General features: G+C 47.3%; 1 protein-coding gene across 2 annotated transcripts in view; it reads right to left on the reverse strand.

Annotated features, from left to right (window-relative positions):
• Tubgcp3 (tubulin gamma complex component 3) overlaps positions 1–14044 on the reverse strand; it is a 68775-nt gene that overhangs the window by 13660 nt on the left and 41071 nt on the right. The window contains exons 14-17 of one of the 2 annotated variants that reach the window (XM_040281730.2): positions 11492–11681; positions 9591–9726; positions 8843–8911; positions 4888–5023 (exon numbers count right to left, since the gene is read on the reverse strand). In XM_040281730.2, the coding sequence (XP_040137664.1) occupies positions 4888–5023; positions 8843–8911; positions 9591–9726; positions 11492–11681 (531 nt within the window). The remainder of the gene's footprint in view (positions 1–4887; positions 5024–8842; positions 8912–9590; positions 9727–11491; positions 11682–14044) is intronic. The other variant, XM_078016351.1, reaches the window with a different exon arrangement.

Consider the following 14044-nt stretch of genomic DNA (forward strand, 5'->3'; position numbering starts at 1 on the left):
AGCCCAGACAGCTGAACACAGCGAGCTGGCTTCCACCAGCAGAGCAGTCTCACCTCTGCGCACACCACAGTCCCTGCCAGCATCCCACCTGCTTCGCTTCATCAGTGAGCCATCCACACCAGACGTCCTCCCGCTGCTCGGATGGACGTCCACGGGCACGGGAAACACACGTCCAAGGCTCAGGTGCAGTTTCCAGCCCAGCTGAAAGCCCCAAGCAGAGACTGTGCTTTTCACTAAGAAATAAGCTCCATTCCAGCTCAACTTAGTTCTCAACTTGTAAAGGCAAAGAAACGTGCTCTGAGTGGAGTTCAGCTACATCCTGGGTTAGTCACCTTCTAAGGGAAAGAGCCACCATCTGCAACTCCAGGCTCAGTTTCAGCCCAAGCCTCATCACCTTGAGTTACCGGTCTGTGATGTGTGCCCACAGCCTGGTGGTCAACTGTGTCCATTCAAACACTCCACGTGTCCAGGTTACACAGCTCTCTGGTGCCCAAGTCACGTGAAATAGTTCAGGTGCTATTTGTAAGGGTTTCCTGGCGTTCTACATTCTATCACAGATGCCTGGTGGGTTTCCCCACTAATAAATATGCCGCCTGGTGTCCTTCCTGAGGTCTGCCTGGGACACCTACACCTGACCACCCTCTCTACCTGCAGCGAAACAGGCACTTCAGACACGTTCTGAGAAATCGTGACCTGAAAATAATGCCACCTTACAAGTGATAAAAATAAGTAAAAGGTGAACCAAAAAGTCACCCAAGCAACGAGGCCTTGGCTCGCCCTGAGCTTTCCACCTTCGGGTCACCCAACTTCTCCCCGCTTCACTGTGGCTACTGTCACCCTTGCTGCCATTTGCTGTGGAGCACAGGTGCAACCCAGAGGAGAAGTGTGGGGAGAGCCAGCAGCGGTGCCCGTGAGGAAGAGGCACAGCAGGACAGTGGCCGGGGACAGCTGGCTGGGCACACGCTCTAGCCTCCCGAGCCACAGAGACTAGACCAACGTGTGCTGCACCTTCCAGGACCTCCACGTTCAGCACCAGGTGAGGCTCAGGTTCCTCCGCCAGCTGAACCCGCATGAGATGCAGGTGCCGGCTGGAGACACCCACCTTGCATTGCAGCCCTCTGAGGCCCAGGGCATCTCTGGAAGCCCTGTACAGGCAGCGAGGCCTGCAGCTTGGGAGAGAGAGCACCCTGGGACAAGCACCTGGGAGAATAGGGCAGAGCCCCACAAGGGCCACCCCTTCCTGAACTTCCAGAGCCACTACCAGATGCCCAGCCTAGCCCTCTGGACAATTCTGAAAGCATCTGATATCCAACATTCAATCCAAACATGAGGCCACTTCTCACAACTTCCATTCATATTAACTAATTTTTTATTCACTTTCTTGCTAAGATTTCTATTTTTATTTTCAAGCAAACTTGAGTCAATCCTGAGCACAGACATGTACCTACACGCTCTTGAACCAGCCACTTCCCGTCCCCAGTGGACACAGTCATTGACTAGGAGACCTCCGTGGGCTCTGCTGGGAGAACTGAACCTGGCCAGTGGTTCAGAGCTGCCCCCAGAGGGCTCCCTCCGTGGCAGACAAGGTCAGCAGTCAGACACGGCCACGCCCCAACACCATCTGTGCTGGGAGCACTGTCTCACTCAGCGGCATTGGAAAGGAGGAGAAGTCAGTACCACTTATTATCACTCACGCCGGGGATAAACTTGTGTTTAGTACACAAAGTGATTTTTAAAAACAATTGTCATTTACATTTCTTCTAAGCTAATAAGATTATATTATCTTAATATTAAAAAGTAAGCAATAAACTCCCACTAACCAATGTTCTCCCCATCCCTATCCATTGTAGAGAACTGACATCCTCTATGGTTCTCTAAATATTCAGTGTCGAACCTTTTTGGTTTTGTATGAACGAATATATCTCAAAAGAGAGGGAGAGGTGATTTCTGGATCAGTCTCACCTACAGTCCTTACCACTCTTCACGAGGAGGAACGCAGTCTTCCTCCTCCTCGAGATCAGGCCATGCCATTTCAACAGGACCGGCAGTGACCACTTCGACAGGCTCTTCTGAGCAGAGGGAGCCTCGGCTCTCCTTCCCCACCCACAGGGCTGGGGGAGACCAGGAGCTCACTTGCCTACACTGTTCACTTCCTCACGAAACACGACACAACACGAAGTAAGTGCCACGGGCAGCAGTATCTTTTAGGTTAACTGAAGCTAACAAACCATTTAGTGGAACTGTGTTATACAGCTGAAGGGCAAATAGATAAAAATTCTGCCATCCAGGGAAAACAATCTTAAACTGAAACAGGTACGGTCCTCCTGGCAGAGCACCACACCCTGTCCCTGCCAGGTGCAATGACACACATCTGTAATTCCAGGGAGTCACTCGAGAGACTGAGGCAGGAGGATGGCAAGTTCCAGGCCAGCATGGCAACCGAGTGAGGCCCTGTCTCAAGATAAAAACCAAAAAAGGGCTGGGATGTGTCTCAGTCGTAAATTGCCCTGGTTTATTCTCTTTGTCCAAAAAACAAAAACAAAAGAAAGCCTCCAGTCCCGAGCAGGTGGACTTCCCTGAACTGCCCACTGGCATGATGGGGCCGGGCAGGGTCCTGACGAGAGCCACTGAACGCTCACTGGAGCAACGCCACCCTCCACACTGAGGACTACCACAGGCAGCTCTCAGGAGCACCTCAGGGGCCCCATGTGCACTAGCCTCAGGGTTGCAGTGGATAGACGCATCTATACCACCAGTTAATTTCTGCTCATGAAGACGCTTGCCACAACCAACTTCAAAATACTTCTCAAAATCTAACTTAAGCACATTAATCCCCCTCAAAAGGAACATGGGCAATAAATAATTTTTTGGAAAAAGAAAGACAAATAGGAAAAAAACAAAGTGTTCACCCTCATTAGTCATTTTAAAAGCATAAAACATTTAAAATGAACTTTGACTTATCAAAAACCTAATTCACTTGAATGTAAGATCCAACTGTCAGCAGAAACAGCAATACCAACACCTTCCATAGAGTGAGAGCTGGGCTCGTGGGGATGTGACCTAAACGGCACAAGGCTTCCAAAAGCAGCCTGACCGTGCGCCCCACAGCTGGAACACAAGTGCCAAGTGCAGTGCACAGAGGTGGAGCTGGAGCCCACACTTGTGAGTCTGCAGTGATAAAACAACAGTGCAGCCAAGGCAACACGATGCTGTGGTCAGAAGGTTCTGGAACAAGTTCACTGACAAAAGGAAAGGACCGGCGAGAGAAGCGAGAGTCAAGCTCAGCACGGTAAGACCCACTCATGTAAGTTACTAACTGGACAGACACCAAAGGTGCATATTCACGTACAGAGAAAATAGACCACAAGATTTATTACTTGTCTCCAAGTGAAGAACAAAACATGGGTCTGGGGTTGCAGCTCAGTGGTAGAGCGCTCGCCTAGCACGCATGAGGCACTGGGTCTGATCCTCAGCACCACACAAACCTAAACTAAAACTAAAAAGTAAATATTAAAAAAAAAAACAAAGCCACACTGTTGATTATTTGCAATGGTGAGAGAAATGCGATCCCCACCATCAGCACCTAAAGGTGCTCTGGAACTCAGATCCCTAAAACCAAAGCACCCAAGATGCTGATACTGATGAAGAGAGCAGCACAGGGACAAAGTCTCTGCACGACTGGGTCCATCTGGTCGGTGGGCGGCCGAGAACCCACTCCTTGACCCTACTGACAAGAGCGGAGGAGGAGGACAGCAGAACTGCAGGGAACGCGACATCTCGCAGGCAGAGCCAGTGACAACAGTGGCAGTGCTACCTGTGGAACTGCCCAGGGCAACTGCACCCCGGGAACACAGGGCAAGCAGGGCCTGTGTCCAGGGCCATCTCTGGAACCCTGCCCCCCCTCAGCTACTCTGAGGACCCACCACGAGCCCTTCTGCACAGCAGCTTCAGGCGCCCAGGGAGACCCTGGCCAGGCAGGTCCCCGCTGCCTGCAGCCTGCCCAGGCGTCACTGTCTGGGACTCTAGAGTCTAGCAGAGACACCGAGATCTTCAACTCCTTTTTTATTTTTAATAACTGCTTTTCACCAACCCCAGGGCTTATTCTCTTTAGTTTTCTTTAGATGTATTGACTAAAATAATTTCTCAAAGGTTCTTGCCAAATCAAATTCAAAGCAAAGATTTCCCAAGTATTAGCAAATGAAGTCATTCAAGATTCGTGACATTAGAACGTGACTGACACCTCACATTTTTACTGTAAACGTTTCCATGTCCTGGTTTATGGAAAAATAATGTACTAAATAAATTCCACAAGAAACATAAATAAGACACTAAGTGAATTTTAAACAAGTCAATGACTTGTTAAATGGCTTTCCTTCCTTAAAACCGCCACTGTTTAAGCACAGTGGAGCACACATGTGATCCCAGCTACTTGGGTGACTGAGTCAGGAGCATTTAAAGTTCCAGACCAGCCTCAACAACTTAATAAGAGTCTGTCTCAAAAAAAAAAAAAAAAAAAAAAAATTAAAGAGCTAGGGATGTGGCTCAGTGGCAGATTGGGTTCAATGCCACCCCAAACTGCCTACCAATATAGTTAAAGTGTTTAACTAGGTAACAGTTGACAACCAGTGAAAAACAAATGGGATTTTTTAAAAATATATTTTTTTATGATCTGAAAAAGTAACAGTATGACTCACTTTGCTCATTTGTACCGATGTCCAGATAACTCATGTTACGAGCAAGCCCTTTCACTAAACAATACCGAGGAAAACAGTGGCTCCCTCCAGCTGGACTACTTCAGATAGACTTCTGTTTCCAGGAAGTCACTAGAAACCAGACAGTGCGGCCGGGGGCAGGCACATGCCCACACGGCCACCCCACAGGGCCTACCCGGCATGCTCCTCAGGAGCTTGGCGTTGCACATGTGTCCCTTCCGGATGTCGGTGAGGATGTACTCCATGCGCTTGGCCCTCCAGAGGAAGTTGAACGCTCTCAGGTAGTGGCTCATGCACTCTCGTGTGAACACCTGGGGGACAGCGGAGACAGGGTCACGGCACTCGCTGCAGACTGCAACCAACCGAGGTCCCAGCCTCCAAAGAGGCAACAAATGCTCAGTCAATGCCAGCAAACTCCAGGAGATGCGCAAGTCACTGAACCAGCGCATTTCAAGGAAAGCATCACAACCGCCATGACACTGGTGATTTACAGGCCAGGCACAGCCCAACAGCAGAGGCAGGCGTTTTTACACCCACCCTGCAGCAGGGAAAACTGAGGTGACATGGCTAGGAAGTGGATCATCAGAACCTTGACCCAGGCTAGGCCCAGACTAAGTGTGGACGCTTAGCTATGACTCCCAGCTCCTGGAGGGACCTAACAGCAGCTCCAAGGTGGAAGGGAGGCCTAGCGGAATCTCCACTCTGAAGGGTCCCTCAGCCATCTTCATGGATCTACTCATCACTTGAATACCCCATCTGATGCCCACAAATGTGGCTTCCCAAGCACTGAATTCACCTCACCAGCCCCTGGTGGGGACCAAACAAGGCCTTCCCTGCAGCCCCTCAGGGACTCAGCCCATGAGTCACTTCTTAGATCAAGGATGAGCTATGCACTTGTGGCACAGGGTCTTCTGCAGACCACAGCCACATATTTCTGACACAAACATGAGGGCTGCAGTGGAGCACGTGTCCACCTCCATCAGAGGAAGGGCAGAGGAAGTGTGGCCTGCCTCAGTGTCCACCCTGCACCAGAGACACGTGGACATGGCCGGCTCGGCAGGCCCCTTCTGCCACTGGGACAAGGCCAGCCTTCGCTCTGACGGAAGCTCCTGCACCCCTGGACCTGGCCTTGTCCACCTCCTCTTCTTTATCTAAATGTGACGTATGTGGCCCTATTCTACCCATCTCACCTGCCCAAGCTCTACCCATCCTCCAGGACAAAGGTACACGTCGTTCCCCCGAGGCGCCCATGTCCCTCTTCCTCAGACACCTAGAACATTACTGCTGGATGTCCTTAGTTTTAGTATGTGATTAAGGACTACCCATTTATTCTCCCGTATGCATCTTTGTGCCAGTACCTGGCAGGAGCCCACACTGATGGAGGACCAAGCGCTGGAGCAGAGGTGACTAAACTTGCACTGAAGGTACTCCAAAACCAGACCATCTGCTTCGAAGTGGTTCCCATGCTATCAACAGTCTTGCAATTACAGAAATTAAGGTGACTGGATTAAGTATTGTGGTAAATGAAGGATTCTTCACCATACAAATACATACTATAGGGCAAGAGCCCTTTAACACTTTTTAGGGTTTTTTTAATTTGTTCTAATTAGTTATACATGACAATAGAATGCATCTGGACACACCGTACACAAATGAAGCACAACATATCATTCCTTTAACACATTTTAAACTGCATTTTTAAAATGCAATTTAATCACCACTCCTTTGGGATATTAACTAAAAAAAAGTGCTCACATTGCACTGAATTTACATGAAGAAAGCACTACAACACTGTAGTTCTACTGTCACACTGCCTTTCAGTTCACCTCCTCTTACAGAATCGATTTCAGAGAAATACTAAAAAAGCTCTGAAACTTGAGAAGGTGACAGAAATCCCAGGTTTCTGCCGCGTCGTGCAGAAGGCAGCACTGAAGCAGAACCAGGCCTTGCACTGCCCCTGCCTCACCACCAACCCTCAGTCCCCTCAGCCACGGGGCAGTCAGACGGCCTCAGCACTCTGAGTTCCCAGATGAAATAAAACCCAACGTCACACAAAGAGCTTAGGATTCATTCAAAATAAGGGGAGCCAGAGAATTTTATTACATGTTTAGTGAACTATATTTGGCTAATTTAGGGGGAAAGTAACTTGAATCTTGAATTTCATAAATTAATTTCAAATTAATTTCCCAAATAAAATCTATCCAAAAATTTCATTGATATTTTATATCATGGAATCAGTATGAAACAAATTGCTGTTATTTAAATATAATTTCATGATTATTACAAGATATACCTATAATTAAATTCTGTATAAAAATGCCAACTTGAATTGAGAACAGAAAATAAATAGAATAATATGTAAGTTTAACAGAAAACCATTCTCTTCAAAATCTTGACTCTAAAGACTATTTTTAAAATAAGTCTCCTAGTAACCTTTATATATAACATAACTGCATACAGTTTACTCTGATAAACATTATTTCAATTTCTAATAACAGTTGAATACTTACAACAGTCCAATATGGCTACAGTCATGGCAATTTAGCTGAAAACCTGCTAACCACATAGCAAAGGCCAGACCAGCAGGAGAGCATTCCCCACACTGGGTCCCTGGCAGGGCTGCCACCGACAGGACCCTCCCTTCCCCTTTCTCCATCGGGCAGTCCAGGCTGCTGCCACCACCACTGGCTAGCCTACAAATCGACACTTGTTTGTCACAGGAATGTCCTAGATGCATTTTTTTAAATGACACTATAGCATAACGTGCTTTTCTTCTGTCCTTCTGCTAGAGCTTGAAAACCTATGATTTTAACAACATGCCATCATATGTGAGTGCACAGCACACTCCATGTAAGATGTGCAATGTTACAAAACAACTAAGGCATCACATATCTAAACTGTGTTCAGGTTGCCTATTTGCAAAGGCACTTGGAGCTTGTGAAAACGCGATTTCCCTTCCTAGGGTATCCTGGTCCCTCATGTGGGTTGGACAAAGCACTCTACCACGGAACCCCACCCCCGCCCCACTGTGGAGCCTGTTGTAGGCTATGAAAATGGGCCCGCAAAGCAGATACTATGACAGTCTCTCAGAGTGTTAAAATATCAAGCGTGTTGTACATTTTAACTATCTAACCCTGTTTAGGATGTAAGTCAAAGGAAAAAACCTAACTGCCCATGACAAAAGAGTGAATTTAAGGGTGTTCAAGCCAAGGCAGCTTCCTCTGGCGAAGGACAGACAGACGAGGCAAAAGTAAGGCACCTGTGCCGTAGTCCCAGCTCACGGCCAGCAACACACCAGTGGTTGGTGCCAAGTCTGCCCAGTCTGGTGCAGCCTCAGAGACATTATCCTCACGGGCAGTGTGATTTACCCCAGGAGAGGAGGGGACAAGCCAGAGAGTCCAGCTCTACAGGAACTACTACAGAAAGCTTAGAGTCTAACTCTGTTACTTCTCAGCAAAATATTTGTCCCAATAAATAAAAGAAATGCAATGTCCTTCTACAATATTTCAGCTATAAAAATGACTGAACTAAGTTTAAAGAGATATCATGGTCAAGGAGGATTTATTCAAGCCTGAATAAAGAAAAATGAGCACCAGAAAGAGGCATTTTAATTGCAGAAACTAAGATGACGACTCTCCTGGCCAACCATTTACGATCGGATAACTAAAAAGAAAGGGCGCTTCACATGTGGTAAAAGCACTATGAACAATAGCACAGCTATTTTCTCATCAGTTTAAATGAATACTCCATATCAAACTTTATCTAAGTAGTAAAAATACAATTCCCCTAAAATATACTTTATAGTTCCTTTCAAATTATTCTACATTAGTTGCTACTATCTAAGAATAATGGAACAAAATGAACAATCCATTTATTAAGTACTTGCTGAAATCTATGATAGAACGGATGATATTTTTAAGGAATCTTAAAATAATACAGCATTTCAGCACTTATTACTAATGATTTAACACACAATTTTGGCCTAAGTATTCATTCATTCAATGGGCACATATCCTACACATCACAATCACTTGGATCATGTTCATGGAGAAAAAAGCCAATTTTAAACAATAAAATGTTTAGCATTCAAAACAGGCTGACTGTTAGACAAGCACACAGAATGAACTCACAGTTGCAATGGGTCCATCAACATGGTAATCCAGGCTGAAGACGTCCCAGCCCGTGTCACCCGGAGAGACCTATCAGCAGAAACAGACATCGGCTTATCATCTGTTATTTTCAGACAACTGAAAGACTCAGGGCACCTGCTACAGTACTGCCCAGGCTTCAAGAGACAGCACTGTCCAGCCCCCTCTGTAACAAGGCTCTGGTGTCTGGCTGCAGGAGAGCAGGGAGCTGGTGGCGTCAGCCTCTGCGTCCTCAACAGTGAGGTGAGGGCAAGGCACACCACAGCTGCTCTACAGGTGGTTAGGAATGAACACTGAGGGTACGTTCAAAGCCCATGAGCCCATGACAGGTTCCAGATCTCAAAAAGTCTGTACTTTAAGAAAACCAATGGAGTCGTACCATGATTTTCATCAACATTCAGCGAACACGCGCTTGTGTTTATACCCAGGCCCCAGCCAGAGCCACTTCCTCCCACCTATGCTGAAAGCCAACCTGCTGCAGAACAGTCACCACCACCAAGTGTCCATGATGTGCCATCTGTTCTGGGCCCACCAGCCCTGTGAATCACCCCTCCCCAGGTGGCATGGCTTGCAGGGCAGGTGACTTGCCTGTAATCACCAGTATCAAGGCTAAAGTGGAGTCAAGGCCCCAGGAAACAGGCGGCGCGGTTTCCTGGAGAGCCTAGAAGAGCCGGGCCTTCACCAACGTGGACACACCCACGAAGACACACGGCACACTCACGCTGCTCACCTCCAGCAGCCTCACGTCCAGCCTTCTGAGGATCTCAGGACTGTCAAACTGTGCATTGGTGGCTCTCACAGCAGTTTCAAGGATTCCAGTCAAGTTATGTTGATACAAAGTTGTTGCTGGACGGACAAGTTCTGGTCTTAATATGTTGTGTAAAAATTAAAGAAAATGTTACTTGGACTTTGAAGGAACCCCTAAGTACCTTGCAAGTAAAATTCTAATTGTAAAAACTGAAAAGATAAATGGACCAATACAATATGGTAACAAGAGCTACAAGACATAAATTGCAAATAGGATTTGCCAACTATTTTAAAGACTAAAACACTTTATTTAAAATTCCCAAAATATTAATTTTCATTTGGCTTAAATTGAAAGTACTTAAATGTTAGCAAAGTTTTCAAACTTAGGACTGGCTTATGAGTAGCATAGATGACTCCTTTCCTACAGACATTCAATGGCAGGAGAGGGCTTCCTGAAGTCAAGCCTACTAGAAACGAGGATGCCGCAATTCCAAGGGGCTCAGAAACACCCACCATCAGCAACAGTACTACCAGCTGCTAAATACCAGGCCTTAGGGTGCCTGAGAAACATGGGCAAACACTGGGCATCACCTGGCCACTCCCCATAGACACCAGACACCTAAAGCCAAGCTCTGAGAAGAACCCCTGCCTAGGATAATCCGAGCCACCCTAAAATTTAAATTTCCAAATAATCGGTAAATAACAAAGCACAGATACTCAGAAATATATTTACAGAAAGTGAAGTCCCTGATAGAGCTAGTCCACATGGGTTTCGGAACTAGACAAAAGACAAAATGACTCTGGTGGTTTATTTAAGGGGACAAATCAAAGACAGGTATAAGGTTTCAAGGGCAGACAAGAGTCTGTGTGTGGACTGCTGTGCATAGTAGCCTTGCAAAAAGATCAGTCCGGCATTGAGAACTCCCGGTGGCACCCCGACAAGGAGTGACCACCTAATGCAGGTAAACTTCCCTCCTCAAGCTCTGCCAAAGATGCTACATTGCACCTCAAATGGGTGTCATATGCCAAGATGTCAATCAATCTGCTGACCGCAAGACTCCGCCCTTGAAACCTTATCCCTGCCTTTGATGTACCCCCTTAAATAAACAATAAATAAAGTTCATCCATGGCCCAAGACCACCGAAGATCTGATGGGGACAGCTAGGATTTAAAAGTAACTTATTGTTTTGTGTCCTAAGGGGGACATTCATCTTTTTTTAAAATGTCCTAAAGAGAACTCCACACCCTGCCCCCAAATAAGAAGTATCCATTCTCACAAACGCCTGAGTGAAAACCACTGGGTTTATGCTGTGACGACACTCAGCGTGTGCATGGCCAACGATGCCCAAGAGCGCTGGACTGCACCCCTGAGGTCTGTGTCCCCTTAGGAACAGACATGTCTGTCTCTAGGGAGGGAGGAGAAGACCAACATGGGACTCCAGAGGGATGGCGAAGGAGGGCCAAAGGAGCAAAATGGAAGGTTTTGCTCTTCACACAAAACAACGATAGCTGAAAATACGAATACAAAGTTGAGTGTAAATTATACATTTTCAGGTTAATTTCACACTGAAGCCAGAGTTAACTATGATTCTGCCTGACTGCTCACACTCAGGGTGCTGACACAGCCACGGTGCTCGTAATGACACAGATTCTTAGGAACAGCACATCGCACAGGCTGATGGCCTACAGATCACCAGAGCAAACCCAAAGGACCCTGGCCCGTGAAATGACACCATTTTATCTGTGTAGATTCTGATAGACTGTGCCCCGTAATAATTCAAGCTTTCCCTCTGATACCACTGATTCTTCCACACCAGAAGTATCAGGCTCTTTCACATTGCAAGTACTGCCTACTTAGAACACTTGAAGCAGTTTACTTCTTACTTTAGCAAATCCATTAAGTGCCTTATAAAGTCTCCTTGACCAAGAAGCAAGTACCGCCTCATTGCCTGCATGTGGTCCAGCAAGCTGTACTTTTTGTTGAGAACATCCAGTAGATATTTGCTGGTCTCGAAATAAGCAGCATCGATCTTCCCTTGAAATGCATTTTCTAAATCTGTGAATAAATCTGCAGCTGTAGAGGACAAAGGGAGAAGCACACATACATGTGTGATATGTATCGGAACAGTACAGCAGAGGCACAAATGTGCGGAAGGCAGTACCGACCCCACCATAGAGTTGCAGTCAAAGAAAGCAAACCAGCACCCAGACAGCTGAGGGCACTCGCCGACCTCAACTGCGGGACCAACAAAAGGAACAGACACGGCACTGCTCCTAATTCCGGAGGTCACTTTCCACACTGCCATGTGAAGTCTGACTAAAGCTCTATAGTCACCCACAAAATAAGTGGTCCTGGAGAAGAGCCCCGTGTGAACCTGTGTGTGTTACGCAGCTCTGGAGAGCGGGGCATCACCGACATGCAGCCACATCACGGTGCCACAGGAACCCACTGGAGACTTCCCAGGGAGAGGACCAGACTGTAGCCCTCAGAGCCTAGCTCCTAACAGGGAGAAAGTACTTCCAAAGGACACAGAATGTGGAGACCACAGACACACCACAGGGCTTTTATGAAGCTAATTACATCCTGCAGCTCCAGTGTGAACATTCAGTTTCATTTAGAAACCACAGTACCCTCGGGCTAGAAAACCACCCCAAAGCTAAGCAACAACCTAAGCCTAAGAAAAGATGAAGTACATGTTCAAGGTCAAGCAGGAATAAGAGAGGCGATGCCTTTCATTCCCAGTTTCAGTCTCCTTCCACTGCTGAATTAAAGTATCAGAAGACTCCATGATTCTCTGTGCTTCCCCACACCCATGAGTGAGTCTAATACCGCTCACTCCAGTGACCCACTGGAGTAGGAAACAAGGACCCAGTGAAGAGGGCCGCGGATGACGGCAGAGTGACGTCTGCTGGGCCCACAGGCACAGGAGCAGGCCACCGGCTCCCACGGTCCTCATGCTAGGGGCAGAGGTGATGTTTCTGTTCATCTCTGCAGTTTTACGAGGGCAGACTCTGTAGGCCAGGAGGCCTTGACCACACTGCTGTTTGACTCCTAAGCATTTCTCATTCTAGTACAACAACAGAACACTAACCAATCTTCCCCCAGGGCGCCTGTCAGAAAACTGAGACCCAGCTCCTCAAGTCCCAGCTCTCCTGTGTCCAGCTTGTCAAATTCCTCTTTATTCTTTAGCGGCACTTGGATAATCTAGAAATTTTTACACAGGTGAATATGAATTTGACACATCCCACATGTGTAACGTTGGCAGTCTCTGGGGACTTGTGCCTTATCTTTCCACTATGCTATAAACTGAGCAGCAGAATCTGGCTTTCCACAGACACTAGCTGTGACACAGTCTGAAGGGGGCAGCAGGAATCCAGGCCACCGTGAAAAAGCAGCACAACCACAACCACGGTGCAGCAGGGGCAGCAACAGCCGCAGTGGCCTTACAGCAGCAGCAGAGGCGGCAGTAACACCAGCAGCACACAGTGACAGCAGCAGCGGAGGCAGCCAAACCAGGCCTGTGGAGACGCCGTCCCTCCCAGGTGCTACCCATGCCCCTCCTGGAGGTGGTCCTCTAGGCACTATGGAAAGGCCATGGCTCCAACACAATTGCTATCCTGGCTCTTCCACCTTTTAAACATAGGCATTTCCCAAAATCTGCACTGAATGGCACCTCTCTATCCAGGTAACCTGAGGGACCACAAAACTGTGTGCAAATGCAGGTGGGTGAGACACCCAGCTCTGAGGGCCTGACATTTGCCCCACCCCCACCCTGGGCGCTCTGGCCAGGGCATCAGCCTTGCCCTTGGCTGTCTTCCACGGCCAGCCCGATCTTCTCCTAGGGTTTGGTACCCCATTGTCAAAACAAAGGAAACTCTGTGAGCCATCCGAGATGAGGAAAGGAACAGCAGATACAGCCAGCACAGGAAAGCTATAAAACAAGCTAGGCACACACACAATGTCATGACACCATTAAAGCTGGGCAGGCAGCGAGTGGTAAAATGGAAGTGAGGAATGGCAGACGAATGAGGGGAAATCATCACACTTAAAATGGAGGGACAAATTTAGCACAGCATTTTGAATACAACACATTGCCAAATCCCTGCTGGTTTCTGAACTAGCATTTGAGTCCCAAAGCATGGCTACCATTAGTTACATTTCACCCTGTTTTCCCATTTTGGCACCTGTCACTTTACCATTAGGGAAAGAGTAACACAAATTACTAAGCAGAATAAAAAAGTCACACCCTATTCCAATACCTACTATTTAACTCTGTGTAAAAAGGGAATTAACATTCATACAGATATTATACGCACACACGTGCACACACTCACACACATATATATCTAAACTGTGTTCAACAATATGTTAGTCATCCACATAATCTCTAAATCCTACGGAACAAAGAACATCTTAAGCAATAAATACCCACCACC

Source organism: Ictidomys tridecemlineatus, chromosome 6 (genome assembly GCF_052094955.1).
Source record: "Ictidomys tridecemlineatus isolate mIctTri1 chromosome 6, mIctTri1.hap1, whole genome shotgun sequence".
NCBI lineage: Eukaryota > Metazoa > Chordata > Mammalia > Rodentia > Sciuridae > Ictidomys > Ictidomys tridecemlineatus.